General features: G+C 34.2%; 1 protein-coding gene across 11 annotated transcripts in view; it reads right to left on the bottom strand.

Annotated features, from left to right (window-relative positions):
* ERBIN (erbb2 interacting protein) overlaps positions 1-25,223 on the bottom strand; it is a 128,911-nt gene that overhangs the window by 38,957 nt on the left and 64,731 nt on the right. For all 11 annotated transcript variants that reach the window (XM_042940382.1, XM_042940390.1, XM_042940401.1 and 8 more), the window contains exons 5-14: positions 23,450-23,528; positions 21,790-21,879; positions 19,684-19,740; positions 15,537-15,600; positions 11,958-12,032; positions 10,987-11,131; positions 9,416-9,488; positions 8,954-9,083; positions 8,532-8,647; positions 6,573-6,642 (exon numbers count right to left, since the gene is read on the bottom strand). In XM_042940382.1, coding sequence (XP_042796316.1) covers positions 6,573-6,642; positions 8,532-8,647; positions 8,954-9,083; positions 9,416-9,488; positions 10,987-11,131; positions 11,958-12,032; positions 15,537-15,600; positions 19,684-19,740; positions 21,790-21,879; positions 23,450-23,528 — 899 coding nt within the window. The remainder of the gene's footprint in view (positions 1-6,572; positions 6,643-8,531; positions 8,648-8,953; positions 9,084-9,415; positions 9,489-10,986; positions 11,132-11,957; positions 12,033-15,536; positions 15,601-19,683; positions 19,741-21,789; positions 21,880-23,449; positions 23,529-25,223) is intronic.

The following is a 25,223-nucleotide window of genomic DNA, read 5'->3' as shown; positions in this document are numbered from 1 at the left end:
CTTATAAATGCTGTGAGATCATCACTCTTCTCTCTTCAAGTATAAATACCTGTTCTTTTGAGGGACATTAAATTCTGCCTCTACCATTCTGAACTCTGCCTCTGCCATTCTACATCCTTTCCTAATATCCACTGATCTCCTGGTTAGTGCTGGAACCAGATAATAGGATCACTTGAGTTGCAGTGTGGTTCAGAATGAAATTAGGGTGGTTTGAGATTGGAGGTGGTGGCAACACTGGAGGCAGAGATCTATTTCATATCTCAGTAGTCCAAGTCAACAAGAGTAAGATGAAGATGAGAACCATAGATAATTTACAAATTTTTAGCAGCCACATGTTTCTAAAAAGCAAAAATGAGTTAAATTTTGATAATACATTAAATTTAACATATCTTCTATGTTCAAAATAGAATTCTGTTATATGATCAAAAATTGTTAATGTGGTATTTTATTTTCTTTGTTTATATGAAATATACAAAATCCAGAATATATTTTACACTTAGAGCACATCTCAATTTGGACCAGACATATGACACTGGTGCCTACTGTACTGGAGATGATACACTATATTTAAGATGATTATATTTAAGGGAAGTGAAAGGAGGGATAAAGCAAAGCAGAAAAACACCTGAGATATATAAGAGTTAAGACTAAATAGACTTCGGTGATTAACAGTAGTTAAGAGTTATACTCCCAAGTCTGTCTCTAGCAAGTACTTTTTACTAATCTAGGGAACCCAGGAAAAGAAAAAGATTGGGAGCAGAGGATAGCACGTTCACTTTTAGACTGGTTGAATTTGAGACATCTGGGTGGCAATGTTAAGTAGAAAATGAGTGTACAGTAAAGGAAAGAGAACTGAGAGCTGAGGATACTGTTAGGAATAACGGCATATAGATAGTAATTGCATCTTTCCTAGAGTTAAGTATATGGAAAGAAACTCAAGATGAGTCTTGAGTACCATATGGGGCACCAATATCTAAGACTGGCAGAAGAAAAATTCCTGAAAAGGAAACAGAGGAGCGGTCAAGCACAAGGACAAGCAGTAGAGGATGGTAACAGAGACACCACGTCTGCTCTCTCTCCACTGTTTCCACAAAATTTGCTAGTCAAGCTCACCAAAATTGACACTCCCTTGAACTTTCAACTTGATCACCATAATTCTTTCTTTTATTTGCTTTCTTTTTGTACCTCACCAGACCTCATTATAAATACTTTCGTGCCAATTACGAGGACCACCTTGTTGCATTGTCTTTCTCTTTACACCTGGCTTGGCAAAGCTGCAACCCAGAATCATTCCAACCGTGTGCTTTCTCTATATTACCCAATGAGCAAATTAATCTAACTACAGATCTGTGGTAACCAACTTCAACAGGGATTCTCAATGGTGCCTAAAAATCCTTCTATGTTTCCTAAATTATATTCTGAATTATATTCTGAAGATACTATTTTCTCAAAGATTTTTTTAAAGAACAAAAATAGGATATAAAATCTGCTTGGAACCTGCTACATTCTAAGAATTTCAACATATACATTAGCTCTGCCTCTCACAAACTTCAGACCAGGCTGCTTTCAAAAGGACAAGAATCCCTGCCACAGTTTTAAATTCTGTCGGTTACACACCAGTTATCCAACTTCTTCTCATATCCTTAATCTAATTCTCCACAGTCTCCTCGCAACAACCTATAAAAATGCTTAAAGAATTCCTTCTTATGTGCCTCTAGCTACCAATTTCTTTATGTTCCACCCCTCTCCTTTCTTATCCAATCTTTTTAAAAGCTTAATCAACTATTGTATGGTGCAATTTTCTCATTTACTTATTCTTTAAATTGTGTGTGAGATCAATTTGAATTGACACCTCAATAGCATTTATCCCCTTACAGCTTCTTCCCTTAAGCTATCTGCTTCATCCTTAACTTGAATCCACTATCATATAGTTTTTCTTCTACCTCTATGGCCACTCTAAGCTTATTAATCCATCTGCCACTTAAATGTTAGTATTGCTTGGGATTCATCCATCCTGAACATTTAAATAAATAAATTCATAGAATTTATTCTATGTGGATAAAAAAAGTCCCGCACTTATGGGCTGTCTTTCTCACTCTCAAAAATAAATAAACATTAAAAATATTTATTATTTTTTTAAATGTTTAGTTTATTTTTGAGGAAGAGAGAGACAGAGTGTGAGCCAGGGGAGTGGACAGACAGAGAGGGAGACACAGAATCTGAAGCAGGCTCCAGGCTCTGAGCTGTCAGCACAGAGCCCGATGCAGGGCTCAAACTCACAAACCGTGAGATCATGACCGGAGCCAAAGTCGTATGCTTAACCGACAGAACCACCCAGGCGCCCCTAAAAATTTTTTTTAAAGAAACAAACAAAATCTATAATGATCCTGGGAAAAAGGAAATCATGCCTTCAGGAACAATTCTGAGAAGTCCAAGGAGGTTAGAAATTAAAAGAATGGGGAAACCAACAGCAGAGAAACGACAGTCTAAAACAGTCGAGGCGGCAGGGGGAAGAAGGGGGGCAGAGAATCATGGCCACTAGAACTGTCCTCAACATGCCTATCCAAAAAATAAACATGCCTGACTGGAACTTAATATCCTCCCATAAACATTTTTCTTTCTGTTGCAGTTCCTCATCTTGGTAATTTTATCGATTTCCATCTTGTCACTTCAGCCACATCTCTGAAGCTCATCTTTGCTTTTACTGCCTTTCTTCTCACACACATGCATTTTTCACATACTCCATTGATGTGACCTTTTAAGTTATGCCCTAAATATACCAGCTCTTCTTTGGCCCCACTGTCATTATCTTACTTCAAGCCAGCATTTTCTATTGCCTTGAGTATGGCAATAGAAACGCCCTCCAACCAGTCTCTCCTGCCTTCACACTTGGCACCACCATTCCTAGTTAAATCCACCTTTCACAACGCAGCCCAAAAAAACATTCCAAAATATCAATCTGATCTTACTACTTGCTTGTTTATATGTTATAATGGTTCACCATCAACTACAGTAGGGTTGACATGTATCACAGGATCACTTCTTCCTCTTAAACTGAATTATATGAATAACTGATTAGGACTATGATGACCAAACACCCAGTTTGCCTGAGACATTCACATTTTACACATGCAGTTTTGACACAATTATTGTAAAGCCCCTTTTCAATAACATGGACAATAAATTACAGAGACACCCTAATCACGGCAATTTTCCACAGAGCCTGAATAAGACTTCCAAATCCTTAAAACAATCTTTCAGAAGTCACTCATAATTTATCAGAGTTAACATGCAAGATTAAAAAAAAACATCTATTTACCATTCTTGAAATACAACGCAAGTTCCTCTTGAAATATAAGATCTTCCATGACCTGTTTATCTCTTTGGCCTCATTTGCTACTCTTCCATCTCAAAGGTTATGCTCTAGTCACAATGAACCACTTGTATAGTTACCTAGTACACTAGACTTCTTCATCAAAAAGTGCTCAGGTTTATAATATTCCTTCTAACCAGAATATTCTTCCCCTTTCTTTGTTTAAATCCTGTGATTATTTTGAGAATTAGTCATTGCAGGAATCTCCTCCTCTGGAAAACCTGCCTTTACATCCCCAAGTTAAACTCTTTTTTGAACCTGAAGCCCAGTCCTACCAAGGTGCTACATGGTCAGTGAAATATTCAAGAGCAATTTATTCTGATAATTCATAATCAGACTACTTTTACATACCTTCTCCCCTATAATTTGTACTCCCACAGCAAAATGACTACTTCATATTGTAAGGGAGGTAATATGGCTTACACAGGATGCTTCATGATTTATTACTTTATTATTCTGTCAAACTTTGAGAAAAACACAAAACCCCTCATCACTACAATTTTTATTTTTTATAAGTAATTAACAGACGGGGAACAAGGAGATGATAATGAGAGAACATTGCAAATATGAAAAACTGTCTTAGATACCAGATAATTTCACTAAAATGAGTTGTCTAACATACCTTGCTGGTATTCATTACCTAAAATAGCGCTATTATACTAAAAAAGTCTCAAGAGTCCTCAAGACCAGGAGCCATGTCTCATTTATAGTATAATAACTAACTGGCATAAGCCAGAGCCCAGCAATGTTCTGTGAATCCAGATGCAAAATTTCATAACATTTCACATTAAATACTCAAGTAAGAGGGATTAGAAATAGGAGTTCTACATATACATGAACTGACACATTTAATGATGATGAAGTAATCACTGTGTTTAAGCTGTAATAGAAGCAAAGGTATCATCATTTTAGTATTTCCTACCCTAACTTGTAGAACAAGTAAATACTACAATCTGATTCTGAAGCACGGATTGACAATTTAAGGCTTTTAGTTCAGTAATGAGAGGTAAGAAAAGAGGTCTTGGTTAAGAAGTTTGCAGAATCTTGAAATATAGCCAAGTGGGTTTCTTTACTCTAGTAACATGTAAGAGTTGTTAATATAATCCAAAAGAAGGATATAACACAGTCTCCTGAGCAAATTCAACTATGGAACTTAAGAATATCTTATGAGACTCATGTATCCAAACCTTGGGAAAATATACAGATCGATTATTATAAGGTATTGCTCAAAGTCAAATGCTAAGGATTAATTTATTAAAAGGGTTCTCTGCCTTGCTAAAACAAAACAAAACAAAACAGTAAGACATAGCTGAGAATAGATACGGAAAAAAGATTTCCTCATACTTACAGATAGTAAGTTAACCCTTATTTTGTTTAGGACCTACAATCTATTATTTTGGTGACATTATACAGGAGATTTCTTATCATTTGAAGTACAACGTTTCTAACATCTACACTGCGAATCCTAAGACATTTCAAATTAAACTCAAAATACATTTTTCCAATGTTTTTCACAGGTGAATTATAGCTACTATTTGCAAGGATAAAATGCTAACATTTAATTCTAAAACCAAGGCAAATACAGAGAGATACATCCATCAACTGTCCAAATGGGAACTGAGCCACAGTACTAGGGTAAATCCACAGTCATGACCTTCCTGCCTCCCATGCATTACATACACTTAAGTTAGTATTTCATCCCCACTATTCTGCTAAAACTATGTACTCTTCTCAAGGTCAGTAACTAATTCTGACTTGACAAACCTCGTGGTCAATTACAAGTCTCATCTACGGGACCCACCAGTAACAATCTGTGGCAGTTGATCTTCCTTCAGATGGCTCTCTAGATAACACACCCTCCTGATTGGCTGGTTCTTCTTATTCTCCTTTTGGGGCCCCTCTCATTCCTGAGCTCAATCTTTGACCTTTTCTTCTCCATCCTCTCTCCCTAGTAATTTCATGCACTTCCGTGGTGTTAAATCCTTCTTTTGTACAATGTTGACTCCCATATTTTATCTCCAGCCAGTATACTTGACAGTCAACTACTGGCCTGATGTTCCTACATTCCTTCTCATCGTCTCCACTCAATAGTTGAAGCCCAGCAATACCTCCTTCTAAACTACTACAAAAGCCTCTTTATTGAACTTTCTCCTTGCAATATAGGATATTCCACTCTCACCCTAAGCACCCACAGACTGTTTCTCACATAAGTGTCAAAATAATCTTTTAAAAATGTACATCACATCTTGCCATTCCCTAGCATGAAGTACTTCAGCAGATTTCTATCTAAGTCAGAGTAAAACCCCAATTCATTAGCATGGCCTACAAGGTCATATGTGATCTACAGTGCCAGTTTTCCTATCTGATCTAATCTTACTCAATTCTCTTCCTTACTCACTTTATTCCAGCCCTGAGTGCTTTATCTATTCCTCAGTTACACCAAGCTCATTCGAATATTAAGACTTGCACTCTTAAAATTATTTAAATGCACCTCTTCTACCAACTCACTGTCCCAGTCTATGTATGGTTCACTCCTAATTTCATGTGCCTGTCTGCTCTACTGGTCCTCTTCCTCAAAGAGAGACACTTCCTAAATCATCCTATTTAAAATAGGATGTTTACTCTTGCCCTGCTACTTTTCTAACGTCTCTGGTTCTGTTTTTCTTTGTAGCTCTGACATACTATTACATAATTACTTGTTTCTATCTCCCTTGAAAATGTAAGCTCAATGAGAATATAAGAATATTCTATTTGCTTCATCAATGTATCTCAAGTTCCCAGAGCAGTTCATGGACTATGGTAAGCCTTCAAAAAATGTTTATCTATCCAAGTCCAGGAAATAACTTTTAATTCCTTAGAAACACTTCTTTAAGGTGTGTGAAACTTCATTATCAAATCTCTACACGTATACTCAAGAGGATCACTATAAAACCTTCAAAAAGTGAGACAGTATTGAATCTGATTTCTTTTTATCTTTTTACAGATTCAGCAAAAATTAGACAGTCCAACAGGATTTACTGTTTTCAATCTACACAAATTGCACATAAATTATCTGTATCTAAATATTTTCATTTTTCCTTACATACATTTTAAAATGTATACCAGAGTATAACTGCTCTTAAATGAGCCTACATAAATTATTATGCATAATCATATACACAATTGGAATTGCAGTAACATACAAACTCAGAATGCCTACCTGATTATCTGAGAGCCACATAGCAGTCAACTGCTGAAGTTTTGTAAAGCTAAAGGGCAAATTCTTTAATCTGTGAATACAAAAAATACAAACAAAAGTAAAATAAGAAATGTTAAAATATAAGAGCAAAATCTAATGGTCTTCTAAACAATTTTATATTATTGAATATGAAAACAGAAAAATATTTAATTTAGTAGAGAAGCCAATATAGGTCTTTGACATAAGTTATAATACAAAATATTATTTTATAAGAATTCATTTAAAAATATAATTCTTCAATCAATTCAGCTAGGGGAAAAATGAATAATTTAATAATCTCAAAAAAAATTATCTGCTAAGAAAAAATGTTAACTATCCCTACTTTAATGTAAAGACAAGAACACATTAGGCAATGTCTCATGAAACTGCTCTGGATATTTTATTTATACTTAAAAGAACAAATTATTATAGGAAGCCTTAGTGATAGTTTGTTAATAAAAAAAAAAAAAAAAAAAAAAAAAGCACTGTTCTGGGTTTCATTATGAGCCAGAACTTTCATATTCCAAAGACTATTAAAACACTGTAATGAGTAAAAAACAAAGTAATATGAAGAACTCATTAAAATGCCAAATTAAAATAGCACCCTATTTAAAACAGAATATCTATTTAAACCTTCTATCTTATTATGCCTATCTGCTCTGCTATGCCTATCTTCCAAGGCAATTTGCTGGAACCTATGGCTCTAGCTTTGGGGTACAAAGTATAGGCAGAAATCAGGAATGATTTTTTTTTCTTTTTTAATTTTTTTTTTAATGTTTGTTTATTTTTGAGACAGAGACAGAGCATGAACAGGGGAGGGTCAGAGAGACAGGGAGACACAGAATCTGAAGCAGGCTCCAGGCTCTGAGCTGGCAGCACAGAGCCCAACGCAGGGCTCGAACTCACGGACCGTGAGATCATGACTTGAGCCGAAGTCGGACGCTTAACCGACTGAGCCACCCAGGCGCCCCTGATTTTTTTTTTTTTTAAAGCAGTGGTTATTCTTAAATAAAATGGAACAGTCTGAGTATGCTAATTAGTCAGAAAACTGGGCTTATATTAAAGCTCTACTTTACAAGCTAAGTGAGTCATCTTAAATTCAAGTTTTAATTTTCTTCTCATAAAATGACAGTATGTATCGTACTATTTCACAGTGTTGTTTTGAATGCTTTGTAAGATACTATGAAAGCAAAATGTAAAACCCCTCTACAACCATTCTTTTATCATTATTAGGACCTTTACTTCAAGAAAAATGACAGACAATCTGTTCTTAACTTAAAAATTATTCCAATTTAGCAGCTCTAGTGATCTATTTACTCTGCACCTTGACTGTGTTTCCCGAGCTATGTGAATAGGTGCCTAATCACATCTCTGCTCAGAAAAGCACAGGAAGCAGATCAGATTAAAAGCTGTGCCATTCAGCAGCAGTATTAAGGTGAAGATCTGACTTTAGGGATAAAAAAGGTGACAGTAAGAGGGGCGCCTAGGTGGCTCAGTCGGTTGAGTGTCCAACTTTTGCTCAGGTCATGGTCTCACAGTTTGTGGGTTCAAGCCCCAATCAGTCTCTGTGCTGACAGCTCAGAGCCTGGGGCTGTTTTAGATTCTGTGTCTCCCTCTCTCTGCCCCTACCCTGCTCACGCTCTGTCTCTCTCTCTCAAAAATAAATAAACATTAAAAACAAAAATTTTTTAAAAGGTGACTATAAGGAAAGATGTAGAGCTAAACTTGCAAGTTATATGGCTGAAGTTGACACAAAATGAACTGCAACAAATAACCACAGTATAAAACCACAGGTAAAATTAGGTCATTCTTTCAAATGAAAATTCTATTTAAAAACCAAAAAGAAGTTGAAAAGAAAAACATGCATTTGATTTTCTATCATATAATGAAACTTTAATTTCATCCATTCAGTGTCTTCTATAAACCAACAGCATTACAAACCTATTGTCACTTAAATTGATGACTTTTAATTTTTGCATATCACCCATTTCCTCTGGAAGTGTCTCAAGTTTATTGGAATGGAGAAATAGCACAGTTATATTTTTCCAGCTTCCAATCTGAAAGAGAAACATAAAATTGGGGATCAAAATTCTGGCCTACTGCTTAACAGACATAGGTAAAATACAATTTTCCAAAGTTATGAAAACATTTTTCTCATTTATAAAAGGAATCATATTTTTATTTATTAATTTTCACATATAAAGAAAAGTTGGTATCTCTGTAAAACAGTATAGCTCATTATTATTCAGAAAATAAATAACTTAGTTACATAATTATTTCTGAAAGAAAACAGAAAAAACCCCACTGGATAGCCATAATAAATAATATGAAAAAAAATTCAAGGCAAATTTAAAATATTGTACCTCTGGGGGTAACTGTTGTAAGTAATTATGATCTGCAGCAAAGGTTCTTATATTAGTAAGCTGTCCAACAGATGAAGGCAAAGCTTCAACTTCATTGAAGCTACAATCCAGTTCTTCTATTGATACTAACCTTTAGTTAAAATAAACGACATACATTATTTTTTAAAAGTTTCCTATATATAATCCAAAACTTTAGAATATATAAACATTTGAACTTGACTTTAACAAATCTAGCAAAACTCTATCTCCACTAAACTTATTAAAGTAGGTCTATCTTTGCTTTAAATCTATCCAACCTGTAACCAATTACTTATTTAAATGCTTAAGGAATCTCCCTTAGATGCTACTTTTCCATTTATCTGAAAATATATATGGCTGAAACATATATATAATATACATATAAACATAAATATATAAAGCTGAATGAAAGCCAAGTCTTCTAGTGATTCAGAAAAATCTTACCCTCCTATAGAGTCTGGCAGATACATTAACTGATTTTCATCTATTTTAAGAGTTGTTACATTCTTCAATGAACCTATTTGAGGGAAGAAATAATATTCAATTTTCCAGCTGGAACTAGAAGCAAGTCAATCAACAGTTAATGTGAGCATATATTACATTTGACAGGAATCATGTAGAACTTTCTTAGTCAACTTATCTAAAAAAGAAATCAACCTAATCTCATCTCCTCACTCCTAATCTCATAACTCTGTACTCCCTTACCCTATATTTTCAATTTTCACCTATATATCACCTTTTAACATTAGTATGTATTTATTTTACTCCCGCTAAAATGTAAGCTTCATTAAGTGTAGGGACTTCTGTCTGTTTGTTCACAGTTGTAGCCCTGCTCCTTAAAACAATGGCATGGCACAAGTGAGTACAAACAAAAAGGAAACAGTAAGTGTATAACAAACTATTCTATGTACTCTAAATACTAAAACAATAAGAACCGAGTGTGGAATTAAAAGTGGCGAATAAATCATAGCAGAATTTGCAAAATGTAACATGAGCCAAAACAACTACATAACCTGATAAATATGTATAAATATTTTTTGGTTCCTATGTTTAAACATCATGAAGATGGCAAGGTTTACGTTTTTGGTTCTTTAAACTAATTCAATTTCCTTGAAGCATCATCAGACTACAAGCAACTACACATACGTAGGCTCTCATAGGATTTGCTAAACTGGTTTGTTTTTTCATCTGTGAGCCTAAAATGAAGGAAGACTAAAAAAAAGTTACTAGATGAGGGTTATGATTAGAATTTAAACAAAGTTTCGATAACTTAACCTCTTCTTAAAGAATTTAAATTTTATTAGAGTGATAAAAATGACATTTCCGTAAAGAAAAATGCAGTAATGTCAACTAAGAAGTAAAATGTGTAAGTGATCACATGAAGAAAAAATTCATATAAGATTCGTGACTGGTAGGGGCGCGTGGGTGGCTCAGTCAGTTAAGGGTCCGACTTCGGCTCAGGTCATGATCTCACGGTCCGTGAGTTCAAGCCCCGCGTCCGGCTCTGTGCTGACGGCTCAGAGCCTGGAGCCTGTTTCAGATTCTGTGTCTCCCTCTCTCTCTGCCCCTCCCCTGCTCACGTTCTGTCTCTCTCTGTCTCAAAAATAAATAAAACATTAAAAAAAAAAAAATTAAAAAAAAAAAAAGATTCGTGACTGGCAGTAGAAGAAAATTAGCTCAAAACGAGGGTCCCTGGGTGGCTCACAGTTGGTTGAGCATGTGACTCTTGATTTTGGCTCAGGTCATGATCTCACATTTTGTGAGTTTTGAGCCCCACATACAGCTCTGTGCTGATAGTATGGAGCCTGTTTGGGATTCTCTTCCTGCCCCTCCCACATGAGCTCTATCTCTTTCAAAAAACTAAATAAATAAATAAACCTAAAAAAAATAAAAACTAGCTCATCACAAATGAAATTTGATATATGAAAACTTTGAGTCAAGCAATGACAAAAAGGGTATTTCTGAAAGTTCACATTAGTAAAAACTAATTATATGAATTAGAAAGCAATACAAACCAATAGTCTCAGGCAGTTGTTGAAGTGAATTGCTTGATAACAGGAGGTCCTGAAGGTTTTCACATGCTGAAATTCCTTCTTCAATCATTTCAATATTATTCTTAGAAACATCCAAATATGTGAGCTGTTTCAAACTACCAATAAACTAGAAGTAAAAAATGGGAAATCTAATGACTCTATTAAGCTTATTTATGCCAAGTTTAGGTAATAGACTCAATACCAAGTTATAATTCATTACTACACATTTATATGAGAGAAAACATTTAATTTTTTAGCAAATGCCATGAGTAGGGGTGCCTGGGTGGCTCAGTCAATTAAACATCTGACTCTTGATTTCAGCTCAGGTCATGATCTCTACAGTCTGTGAGATTGAGACCCATGTCTGGCTCTGTGCTGACAGCGCAGAGCCTCCTTGGGATTCTCTCTCTCCCTTTCTCTCTGTTCCTCCTCTGCTCACACGCTCTGTCTCTCAAAATAAATAAACAAATTTTTAAAAAATGCCATAAGTAATGTATTCAGTAATAAAGCTAAGAGCTCCTGCTAAGAGCCTAGCAGAGAGACAATGAACTTATACTTTTCTTTGGGAACTCAGCTGTCACCAATGACTAGGGCAATAGGACATATAGGCAATCTCATGTTCTTCAGGTATGGGAATAAGCAAAACATCAGCTGATAAGACACAAACTATGTGGAAAATACCCTACTTAACAATTCTCTGGACAAAACGAATTAGGATATAAACTCAATTGCAACCACAGAGAAGGATACAGTCCAGGATATTAAAAAGCGATTATATTATAAAAGTTTACTATGGGAAGTATCTGATTTTAATCAAGGATGTATTAATAGTAAAAAAAAAAAAAAAAAAAGTAATTTACTTCTATTTAATAGTAATCTGAAAATGTACAATTCATAAAACTGCAAAGGACAGATAGCAATAAGAGAATCCATTTAAAGTTTGATATACATACCCCTGGGATAAAAGTCAGTCTATTACCATCCATCCAAAATTCTTTCAATCCACTTAGTTGCTCAAGTACTTCAGGCTGTTTGGATAAGAAGGGGGTGAAGAGGTTCAATACTTTACTTGAAAGTTTTTATTTGGCAAAAGAAGCTCTAGGGAACTTCTAATGATGACTTCTACTTTAAAACATTAAATAAATAACTGGGGGGTGGGGAGCAAAGCCAAGATTCGAGACTTTCCACTACATAACAGTTATTACAGTGATATTACTAAAAAAGAACTCAAAGATAGGCATTCCAGAAGAGTAGAATGCATAAAACTCATTTAAGCTTTTGATTACACAATAGGCTTGAGTATTTATAAAATTAATAAAGAAATAAAAATAAGATCCATTGCTTTTAAGAGTATGATAAAGATACCCTTAATTATTATCTGTAAAAAGATTTAGCCTTTTATGAAAACCACAAAGATACTCCCTGATGACTAAGAGAGAGGAAAATAAAGAAAAAAAAAATCTTAAATGTCCAATAAAAAAGGAAAGGTAAGTAAACCAAGGCATAATCACATGGCACACATATTCTGTTATTTTGAACTTCCAGCAATTACAAAGTGAAATATTGTTTGTAGTATGTGGTTAACAACCAAAAAATTAATGAGAGGGTTGCAGTGGGCCTTCTTGGTATTGAGACAAAACTTGATCTTGGGCATTTTGCCCTTGCAGGCTCTGTTGAATGCATTCTTCAAAGGTATTTCTGTCACCACACAAACCTGTGTCGAGTCATTAACACTGTGATGGCAGAGAGTACCATCATATCTAATCAACATAATAACACAATTAATATGTAAAAGTCATGTTGTTCAGATTCACTGCTAATGTAAAAATACAGGTAAGAATTCTAAGTGTAACTTGGATAAAGAGAAATATTCTTCTGTGCTTTATCTGTTACCATTCTAAGGGTAAGTTTTAAAAAAATGTATAATGCTGGATATCAAAATGTACAAAAATTAATGAATTGGAAAGTTGTTGATTCACAGAATTAACAATGAAGATTTTTCAAATAGTTAATGTGGAAATAGATTAATACATATAAAAATGTTAAGTTTAATAAGTTAGGAAGCATAGAATATGTATTTTTCTCAAAAGAAGTAAAAACTTCTACCAACACACAATAAAACCCATCATAAGCCATCTTCAATTAAAATAAAACAGGGGCGCCTGGGTGGCTCAGTCGGTTAAGCGTCCGACTTCAGCTCAGGTCACGATCTCGCGGTCCGCGAGTTCGAGCCCCGCGTTGGGCTCTGGGCTGATGGCTCAGAGCCTGGAGCCTGCTTTCGATTCTGTGTCTCCCTCTCTCTCTGCCCTTCCCCCGTTCATGCTCTGTCTCTTTCTGTCTCAAAAATAAATAAAACATTAAAAAAATAAATAAATAAATAAAATAAAGAATATGAAAGAGTATTTCAGAAAATAAATGAAGTATCCAAAACAACCATGCTCTCCCACTGACATTGAAAGTTAACTAATAGGTGAACAAATGTATATAATACAATAACCTATATAGGGTAATCATGAAGCTGACAATATTGAGAAATTCTTGTTTTTAAGATTATCATTTGACAAGACACATGAAAAGACGCTCAATGCCACTCATCATCAGGGAAATACAAATCAAAACCCACAAAAAAAAATCACCTCACACCTGTCAGAATGGCTAAAATCAACAAGACAAGAAACAAGTTTTGGTGAAGATGTGGAAAAAAAGGAACCCTCTTATACTGCTGGTGGGAATGCAAAGTGGTACAGCCATCGTGGAAAACCTTAAAGTATGCAGATACCTTAACAAATTAAAACTATGATTCAGCAATTTCACCACTGGGTATTTACTCAAAGATCATAAAAACACTAATTCGAAAAGATATATGTACCCCTATGTTTATGACAGCATTATTTACGATAGCCAAAATATGGAACAACCCAAGTGTCCATCGATAGACGAACGGATAAAGAAAATGTGTATACAGATACAATGGAACATTATTCAGACATAAAAAAGAATGAGATCTTGCTATCTGCAACAACATGAATAGCTCTAGAACATAATGCTAAGCAAAATAAGTCTGTCAGACAAAGACAAATACCACATGACTTCACTTACATGTGGAATTTAAGAAACAAATCAAATGAGCAAAGAAAAAAAAAAAGAGACAAATCCAGAATCAGAATCTCAACTATAGAGAACAAACTGATGGAAGTGGATGTGCAGATGGGTGAAACAGGTGAAAGGGATTATGAGTGCTCTTAATGAGCACTGAGCAATGTACAGAGTTGCTGAATCACACTATATGATACATCTAAAACTAATGTTAACGCTCCATGTTAATTATACTAGAATTAAAAAAAGATTGTCATTTGAAATCAACCATAATTTTAAGAAAGAAACAAACATAATGTAAAAATTTTAATGATATTTAGATCCACGAATTCCTTTCCAAAAAAATATCTAGCTTATTTTCTGAGTTCTTTTGGAGAACTAAGGACAAAAATCTACTTACATACTCCTTTCCTTTCTGATTCCATATTATAGCACATTTTGCATACAAAGCAAAAACAATTCAGAAGTCTAATTCCAAACTCAAAAATTGTTTCACTCAATGTTTTTCCTTTAGCTATTCAGTAAAATTATAGAAAAATATTTTATCATTGAATAAATTTCTGACCAATACCCTTAGGGAGTTAATTTTGACTTAGAAATACTTTTTTTTTTTTTTAAGATTTTTTAATGTTTATTCATTTTTGAGAGACAGAGGGCAAGAAGAGGGAGGGGCAGAAATATTTTTTCTGATATATTCTAGGCTGATATAACTTTGTTTTTTCCTTATAATCTCTCACATTGTCTACTTAGTGTGCCTAAAAACTTTTAGTTATCTTTTCCATGGGTTTCCCTTTTTTTTTTTCACGTTTTATTCTCACTACTATCAGCTACTTCTATCTGTTTGGTTACTCTTCCCTGTTAAGAATTTTCATATCTTTTCTCTTAAAAATATGTGTATATCTTTACCCTATTTTATACTTAAAAACGCAAAGAAATAGGGGCGTCTCAGTGGCTCAGTCATTTAAGCGTCCGACTTCGGCTCAAGTCATGATCTCACTGTTCAGGGGTTCAATCCCCACATCAGGCTCTGTGCTGACAGCTCACAAAGCTGTCTGGAACTTGCTTCAGAGTCTGTGTCTCCCTCTCTCTCTGCCCCTCCCGACTCATACTCTGTCTGTTTCTCTCTCTCTCTCTCTCTCTCAAAAATAAACATTTAAAAATTTTCAAAAAAAGGGGCACCTGAGTGGCTGGCTCAGTTGGTTAAATGTCTGACTCTTGATTTTGGCTCAGGTCATAATCTCATGTTTCATGGGATTGAGCCCCATGTCAGGCTCTGCATTGACAGCATGGAGCCTGCATGAGATTCTCTCTCTTCCTCTCTCTCTCTCTCTCTCAAAAATAAACAAATAAACCAAAAAAATACGAAGAAATAAATACATTAATTTTCACATGTTCTCAAATATAAGACTTATGGATAGAGACTGGTGTGAACTTACCACTTCTGTGAATTCATTACTTCCCAAATCCAATCTTTCCAGTTGGGTCAGTCTATTCATGGTTCTATGTACAAGGGATTAATGAAGAATTAAGTATACAAAAATATCAATTACTTGGAAGCTTTCAAAATTAATGTGTTAAATGTTCTTATGTAATACCTTATGTATAGGCTTTCACATATTGAGAAAATAAAAACAATTTCTCAGAAAAGTCATCTATAATTAATTTCTAAACAAAGCAAGTTTTAAATTATTCTCTAATTTTGGCTTCTCACCAGGTTTTCATTTCTATTCATAAGTAACTGCAGTAAGTTTAAACCCTGTAGACCAGAATGTGAGTAACTGGCTTTCATTTTTTTCACAGAAAAAATTTTCATATAAGTCAACTAATAGACTGGCAGCTACATAGTTATTATTATCTTCTTTCAAGCCTTGTCATATATTTATAAACCTTCAATAGAGCTGATTCTGAAAATTAATATTCAAAATTCTAAGAACAGTAAATATGACATTCCTCCCCATATTTTCAAATTAAATTCAATACAACTCAAAATAAAGTTTTATAAGAATCACAAATATGAGTAGCTGAAATTTATTTTAAATTAAAGCCAGAATACACTATTTTTAACTTCCAACTTAATATCAATATTTTTCTGAAATTATAGAGACTTGAGAAATGTACAAAAACTAATTCATAATAAACTAAGTTGTAGTTTTCTGTCTCCATCAAAATGGCATTTTAAAAACCTTAACTAATTAATTCAAGTACATATTTATACTCTTAAGTTAGTCTTTTTAGAGAAACCTAGCATTTGACAGATTGAGGTACTACTAGCTACCCAGATAAAGAACTCTGTGTTATGATTTTTTTTGGATATGACAAAATGAAAGCAAAATACAGTTATTATCATATTATCAATGTATTAATATAAAAATTAACATCATTAAAAAGCAACAGCCTCCTTAAATCACAACACAAAACAACAGACTATTTTTATCTTCGCTGGGAATTTAACAAATTAGAAAAAGCAAAATAAAATTCACTTAAAACATTTCTCTGGCTTTTTGGTGAAAAAACTAACAAACTTAAGACCACACATAAATGTAATGACACTATGTTACTGACCTAACATTAGAGGACGCAAATTTTCCCCAACCCTTCCATTTTAAATGTGCCATTCTATCAACATTCCTTTAATTTAAATTACTTCACACCAGATTTTCTCAAAGCTGCTTTATTTAACATAGATTTATTAAGGGCCTAGTCTCGGGTACTATAAATACTATAATTCTACTTCCCTTACTCAGATCTTTGTCCAGAAAATCTCTAAGTCAGTTCTAGTTTGCTTTGTAACAAAGCAAAACGTGTATCCAGGATCCTTCTGAAGAAAGATTAGATGCTATGATATTAAACTCTTAGGTCCATAATATCATACTAGGTAAACATTTGAGAAAAGTAGAGAGGTCTTTGAGGAAGGAGGTGAAGACTGAAACAGAACAATCTTATTTTTCTTAATTCAATATTCTTAAAATGACAAAAGAACACAGCAAATCCACACACAGCAGTTAAACACTACATCAACAGGGTAAGTAATACAAGAGTACAAAAAAGAAAAGTAGCACACTGGAAAAACTCAATTACGAATGATAGCTTTAGAAATTGAGGTTTTAAAAGTGATTTACAAAAATGGGAACAACACATGCACGTAATTAAGAAGGAAATATAGGGGTGTCGGGGTGGCTTAGTCGGTTAAGCGTCTGATCCGACTCTTCCTGATTTCAGCTCAGGTCTCGATCTCACCATATGTGAGATCAAGCCCCATGTCTGGGTCTGCACTTGGAGGTGGAGCCTGTTTAAGATTCTCTTTCTTTCTCAAAACAAATAAAAACAAAACAAGGAAATAGAGTGTAAAATCCTAGAAGCATCTCCATCTCAACTTGCATTATTGGCAACTTTGATCCTACTTAGACACCTCAAGTCTATCTAAGACAAAATTTTATGTTTTCACTTTCAAGTCTTTTCATTTAAGATCCAGCTTCTTTCTTCAAGGATAAACTAAAAACAATACCCCTCAAATTTCTTCCTGTGTACTTCTAAACATTCCTTTGTATTTGACTCCCTTTTACCATTTCTTCTCATGTCACAGAGGAAAAATGCCCATCTTTTGTGTGCTTGGTCCCATGCCCTCCAGTATGAAGAGGATATTAAATTTCACTTAGCTACATATCTAAAACAGCTTTTCCATGTACTAATCTTTGATCATAAGAAGGTTCATTCACATAAACGTGAATGCATACTACTTTTGTAACATGCAAAAACTACAGTCTTTTTATAGTTTGTGAGGTCTCAAAAGTGTTAATCATGAGTCTTAAGAAGAAAGTAGGTAAGAATTATATTTTAAAATACATTAGACAGAGCCCAATTTCAAGTTAAATAGGGCGATAAAATGAGTTAAAAGTATGATATCAGATAAACCATATTAATTGTAAGCTTAGCTAGTTGAGTAAACAATTTACATCTTTGTTTTCAAGTTTTATTTATTTTTGAGAGACAGAAAAAGGACGGAGGAGGGGCAGAGAGAGAGATGGACAGAGGATCCCAAGTGGGCCCCCCCTGCTGACAGCTGAGAGCCCAAAGCAGGACTCACAAGCCGTGAGATGATGACCTTAGCTGAAGTCAGACGCTTAACCAACTGAGCCACTCAGGAGCCCCTACTTTTTTTTTTTTTAAGTAGGCTTCACGCCCAGCAGAGAGCCCAACGTGGGGCTTGAACTCACATCCTAAGATCAAAAGTCAGATGCTTAATTGACTAAGCCACGCAGGTGCCCCAATTTACATCATATTTGAATCTCTTAGCAGTCAGGTTTTGAACTAATGAGACATCAATGCCAGTATCCCATCTGTAAAATACTTAAACCTTTTTGAATTTAATATGGTTAATTTCCATTTTAATTTATACTCACAACCATCACTACAAGCTCCAATCATTCGTGCGCTGAACAATGACTCAGTTAATACATAATGTCTTCTGGGAATCAAAACGAGATATGCTCTGTGTCCTCAAAGACGTACATTCATGGGGGGAAGGTTACAAGTACATGTGTACGTGCATATTAGTTGGTCAGGTAAAATGGGAGTAAAATGTATATATAAAAAAAGAATTATGTGGTAAATTTCATAACATATAAATAAGATGCCAAAGAAGAGGTAACAATTAACTCTTGACAGTTCAATCACAATAGAAGTCGGCAACATTTTCTATAAAGGATCAGAAAGTAAATAATTTATACTTTGTATACAGTCTCTGTCACAGCTACCTGACTCTAACATTAGAGAGCAAAAGAACCCATAAGCGGTTCATAAATGAATGTGTTTCCAGTGAAACTTTACTGACAAAAATAAACAGTGGGCCAGATTTAACAAGACTGTATTTTGCCAATGCTTACACTTTAAGAATGTAGCAATGAATTCAGTGAGTTTTAAGGTACTCCTAAATGAACATAGACTACAGGGCATCTTGAGTCTGTAGATCTGTTTTAGTTTTTTATCTTATTTGCTCTTGGATGGCCATCTCTTCTGATGTTAGCTTACCAGTAGGGGGCCCTCCATCCCACTTCTAATTTACAACAGACTACAAAACCAGACAAATTCTTAGAAATTATAGTTACTCGACTTCACATGAAGACCCTATCGATCTCACTAACGAGTCCTATATATGAGAGCTCTAGTATATGAACTGGGACCTATATTGGGGACTCAGGTGGGCTTTATATACATATTATTTTCATATTTGTAACACAAGACAGAGTTCCAGAAAGCTATGAAATCACTACAAAATACCAACAGCTGCAAAAGTTTTATATTCAACACTACTAATTAAAATATGACCACAAATGTCAGCCTTTTAAAATAATTTTCACTCATATTTTAGGTATTACAAAGTTAACATTTCTCTAAGGATGTAAGAATTCAAAATTTTGGGGTGCCTGGCTGGCTCAGTTAGTAGGGCATGTGACTTCTGCTCTAGGGGGTTGTAAATTCAAGCCTCTCATCAGGTGTAGAGATTACTTAAAAATCTTCAAAAATAAAATCTTTAAGAATTACTTAAAAAATTCTTATTTTAGAAAGGATAACACCTTTACTTACTTTGGCAACATTTTCAACTGGTTTTCTCTAAGTTCTAGTATCTGGAGTTTAGTTAATCTGCAAAACAAAACAACAAATCAACAATCTATGACAAAGACAATGAATTTAATTATGATGTAATGTCATGCCCTACAGTTTCAAAGCAACCAATATTTATTGTGTAATTATAAAGTAAGAAAAGACGATTTCTGCTCCTCAGTATTAGTGGGGGAGGGGGAGACTTAAACACTTCTACATACTTAAAGCACATAATGTACTTAAATATAAATCCTACAGCATTTTCTGTGAAAATGCCTTCCCAAATTATTAGCCGGTAGTAGATTAGAGAACAATAATTCATCTGCAGAGTCTGGCTCTGAGAGAAAAAAGAATAAAAGAATGTAATGTAAGGTGATATAAAAAAGGAGAAATCCTCTGGCTGTTCAGTGATGCACATTCCAATAAAATTAGAGGGAAAATGAGCAGATTAGGCAGTCCAGAGGTGCTAGCTAATACCACAATGTTAATCATATTACAAAATATAAATGTATCAAATCAACATATTTGTTTATATTTGTATACCTTAAAACATTGTATACCTCTGTATACACTGCATGCCTTTGTATACCTTAACACATTTGTATACCTTAAACTTATACTATGTGTCAAAAATATTTTTTTAAAAAGTGGTCCAAAAGCCAGACACAGAAAAGGAATCAAGCACACTAATTTTTATATATTTACATATATAATGTATACGCATATTACATATATACATACATGCATATAGGTGTTTGTATATAAATATATGTAGCATGATAACATAGCTCCTACAAAACAGTCACTGGACCACAATGCCCAGAATTCATTTTTTCTTAATTGAAATATAGTTGACATATGACATTATTAGTTTCAGGTATACAACATAATGATGTGATATTTGTATATAGTGTGAAATGATCACCACAGTAAGTATAGTTAACATCGATCACCATAGTTACAAAATTTTTTTTCTTATGATGAGAACTTCTGAGATCTATTCTCTTAGCAACTTCCAAATATGCAATTCAGTATTGTTAACTATAGCCACCATGCTATACATATATACTCGTAATTTATTTATTTTATAACTGGTACTTTTTGACCACCTTTACCAATTTTGCCCACTCTCACCCAATGGCAACCACCAATCTGTTCTCTCTGCATCTAAGAAGCTCAACTTTTGTTTTGTTTTTTTTTTTAAGATTCCACACATAAGTGAGATCATACCGTACTGTCTTTATTTATAGACTAAAAGATAAAATTAACGTGCCACTGAACAGCACTTTCTCTAGTAATTAGTTTAAAAACAGTAATAATTCTGGGGCTCTTGGGTGGCTTGGCTGGTGAAGCATCCGACTCTGGATTTTGACTCAGGTCATGATCTCATGGTTCGTGAAATTGAGTCCTGCATCAGGCTCTGAGCTGACACCACGACAGCCTGCTTGGGATTCTCTCCCCCTCTCTCTCTGCCTTCCCATGCTCACATGTTCTCTCTTTCACTCTTTCAATAAATAAATAGACATTAAAAAAAATAAAAATAAAAACAGTAATAATTTGATACCTATTATTCATTCACTCACTGATTTGTCTTTTCATTAAGAAAAATTACTCAGAGACTATAATGACAAGAAGAAATGCATGTTCAGATATTGGTAGAGGTGTGTAATGGGGTAGACCCCGGAAACACACTTTCTTTTCTCCAGAACTCTGAGTCCAATGGAGAAAACATATAAATCAATAATCAGATCATTTTCAGATGTGATAAATGCTAAGAATAAAGCATTCTGTATCTCAAATATACAGAAATTACCCACATTTAAACCATTTTTGCATATTTTAAATAAATACCAATTCAAGACTTACATTGCCTTTTCTTCTCAATATTCACTGCTTATAATTTACTTGGGAAAATAAATTCAAAGACAAAATAACAAGTTCTGAAAAAACTATAAAAACCACAATGCTTGAAAATAATTACAAAAGAAGAGCCTATGAAAGTGTAATTAATAGTATAACTGAAGCAACTTGTTTTGTAAACTTTGTAAGAGTTAACAAGAAAAGGTTTCAGAAGAAACTGTAATTTACCTGCCGAAATTAGCTGGCAAGAACTCAAGGAAAGCATCATTTAGATATAGCTGGGTTAGGTTTAACAGCTGAGAAAATCCATCAGGAAGCCTATATAAAATATATCAGAATTTAAGTTAAATTAATACACAGAATTTCAGTCTCTTACTGAATCTAAGAATGTGTCTACCCAGCACATGCTCTTAACACATAATAGGCACCTTTTTACTTTTATGAGGGATCCTCAAACATTTCCCTTTTGTAATAATTTGTCTCTTTCAATGTTTATAATTTCATCTCTTTGTAAAAAGGAAATGAAACAGTATTTATCTCAAGAAGATAAAATGTGAATTCAAAGATCAAGTCTGAATGAGCCAAAATACAGAGAAATGTATTTAGTACATAACTATGACATCAGCAGACACTACTGAAATCTGCCTTATCTAACATCAGTCCAAAGGATTAGATAAGGAATTCCAAACCTTGACAGTTTTGACTTTTGGGGCTGGATAATTCTTTGTAGTGGGGAGGCTGTCTTCTGCACTGTAGTTATGTTTAGCAGCAACCCTGGCCTTCAGCCATTAGAAGCCAGGAGCACCACCTACCCCCCACATGTTGTAGAAACCAAAATTGTCTCCAGAATTTGCTAAATGATCCTTAGGGGCAAAATCATTCCCATTTGAGAACCACTAGTTGAGATTATTTTCAATTTCAACATCAGGCCCTTAAACAATCACAAAAAGAGTGCCTAATTTTATAATAAGCAAATGAAAAGAAATAATTTTAAAAAGCTAAATAAAATCCTAAGGCCATCTGAGAATCTATGTACGTATTAACTTTACCTTTATTTCCTCTGGTTTGCAAAACAAACTACAGATCTATAACTGGATGCTAGAGGAATATTTTCAGCTAAAGATGAAACATCATCTGTACATGTTTTTCCTGGATTTTAACAAGTACAAAATTCTCTTGCAGTGAGACATCCCAGAGTCTTTGACTGATCTTGTTTCTCTCCTACATCACACTCCTTCATCTACCACAGCAAATGAAGCATCACTGTTCAGAAAAACTCATTAAATACAGTACTATAATACATGAAAGTTGGTTTTAGTGTTCGACTTAGCTATATTAAGCTATGCTCTATTCATCTTTTGTTTCACCATTCCATTTTTGCAAAATTTAACAGTTTTGGTGTCAGGAAAGCGTTCTATTTATAGCCACTACCATCATAAAAGAATATTTATGACCTCTGGTATACGGTGCAACCAATCACATGGTTTTGTTGTTGTTGTTGTTTTTACCTTCTTGATCTTTCAACTGTCTTTTATTATTTTCGAAAGTTTTAATGTGCTGCACAGCTGATTTGCAAGTGAAGATATTCTTACATTGTGCAAATATCACTGAACAAGGAGACCTGGATTCTAGCCTCGTTTCTGATACAAACTATCTGCGAGACCTGGAACAAAACACCTGCGTTATCTGTTTGGATGTCTAATTTACTTTTGTAAAATATGGGTTTAGAAAAAATACTTAAGAGGTTTCTTTTTAATCTAACATTAAAATTTTGTACAGATTTAAGGCTGATATCAACTAATCATTAAAATATAGAAAGCAATTTTCTACTACTATCTCATAGATGTTTTATTCACAAAAGTAACTTATAACTCAACTGAGAACTTACTTGGAAATAGGGTTTACACTGGCCTCCACAACTGTCAAAACTTTACAATTTTTTATATTTTCTGGAAATTCCTGTATTCCTAGAAAATGAACAGATAATCAATAATCAAATTAAAAGGATCTTTTATAAAAGATAAAATAATAACATAAAATTACCATATACCTTCCAGATTCAAAATTTACCAACTAAGTAGGATCTAGATAAATTGACACCAACATCAATCTAACAGAACTACCTCTACAACGATTTCTCTTTTCTCTTCATCTTTTTTCATGTGCCTCTTTATAACTGTCAATTACTAATTTTACCTGCCTTTTCTTCCTTGAGTTCTTCTGAAAATTAGTTAATACCTTCTCTATTTGATGATGTAAAGGATACAAAATGCAGAACACTTAGCAATCTACCTACTTTTCTGCTGTACAAAGATGCATTACTTTTTTTAATGCTGGGCTCCAAACTAAGGTGGCCCCTAACATATGTATATATGTAAGGACAAAACTGAAAACAAAGCTGAAGACAGAAGAGGTTAAAAAAAAAAATCTATGTTTGATATGACAGCAGATATGCCAGAAGGCAGGTGCTGAGCAAAATTTCTGTAAAATATCATACAAATGTTGTGACAAGCCAAATTACAGTAAGCTTTCTAAGCACTTACACTTATTTTCACAAACTACCTCTGCAAAAATATATTAACAATAATTTGTGAACAATAACCCACAAACTTTAAGTAGCAATGTTGTAATCCAAACTAAAAGAATGTGAAATCTTTTTCAAATATTCCAAAAACTCTGCTTGTAAGATTCATTCCTGTAAAGACACAGTATGATTATTCCACATGGTTGACACTAAAAGATCATTTAAACTTCTTTCAACTTCATCACTGTATCATTCTTTTTTAAAAATTTTTTTTAATGTTTATTTGTTTTGGAGAGAGAGACAGAGTGTGAGCAGGGTAGGAACACAGAGAAAAGGAGGCACAGAATCCGAAGCAAGCTGCAGGCTCTGAGCTGGCAACACAGAGACTGACACAGGGCTCGAACCCATGAACTGTGAGATCGTGACCCGAGCCAAAGTCAGATGCTTAACCAACTGAGCCACCCACACATCCTCGTCACTATATCATTCTAAGTAAGCAAGTTTACCACAGTGCCAAACACAGGATTTCAGGCGATGAAATATGAATGGCACAAAATCACCAACTGGCAAATAGTGCAGTAATAACTGTCCAGTCAAAATTCATATAATATTAGTGGGTAAAATATTGATGAAAAATTGGATATTAATATAGTCTCAAAGTTTCTCCAAAAAAGATACTTACTAATCATAAAAGGAATAGAGCAATTATAGTGAAGAAATCTCACAGGCACCGTCCTAAACTGCTTCAAAGTTAGCATCACTAGTTACCAACATCATCATGTGGCACCTAATCTAAGATGCACTGAGAAGATGCAATATCATTACTCTCATATTCTTGCCAAAAATATGTAACATGAAGTTAATCATAAGCAAACATCAAACAAATCCAAATTTAGGGAAATTCCACTGTGGAACTGGCAACTAACTTTAAAACTATCAAAGTCAAAAAAGACAAAAGGAAGATTGAGAGCTACTCAGGTAAGAGACCCAAGAGTATAACTGGGAGACTGTATCAATGTCAGTATCTATCTTGTTCTAGAATATTACAAAAAGTTACCATTGGGGAAACTAGGTAACAAGTACATAGGATTACTCTATAATTCTTAGAACTGTACATGCATTTACAATTATCTCAATA

The sequence above is a fragment of the Panthera leo genome, chromosome A1 (assembly GCF_018350215.1).
Source record: "Panthera leo isolate Ple1 chromosome A1, P.leo_Ple1_pat1.1, whole genome shotgun sequence".
NCBI lineage: Eukaryota > Metazoa > Chordata > Mammalia > Carnivora > Felidae > Panthera > Panthera leo.
The sequence above is the reverse complement of the archived record's forward strand: the minus strand, read 5'-3'. Positions and strand labels throughout refer to the sequence as shown.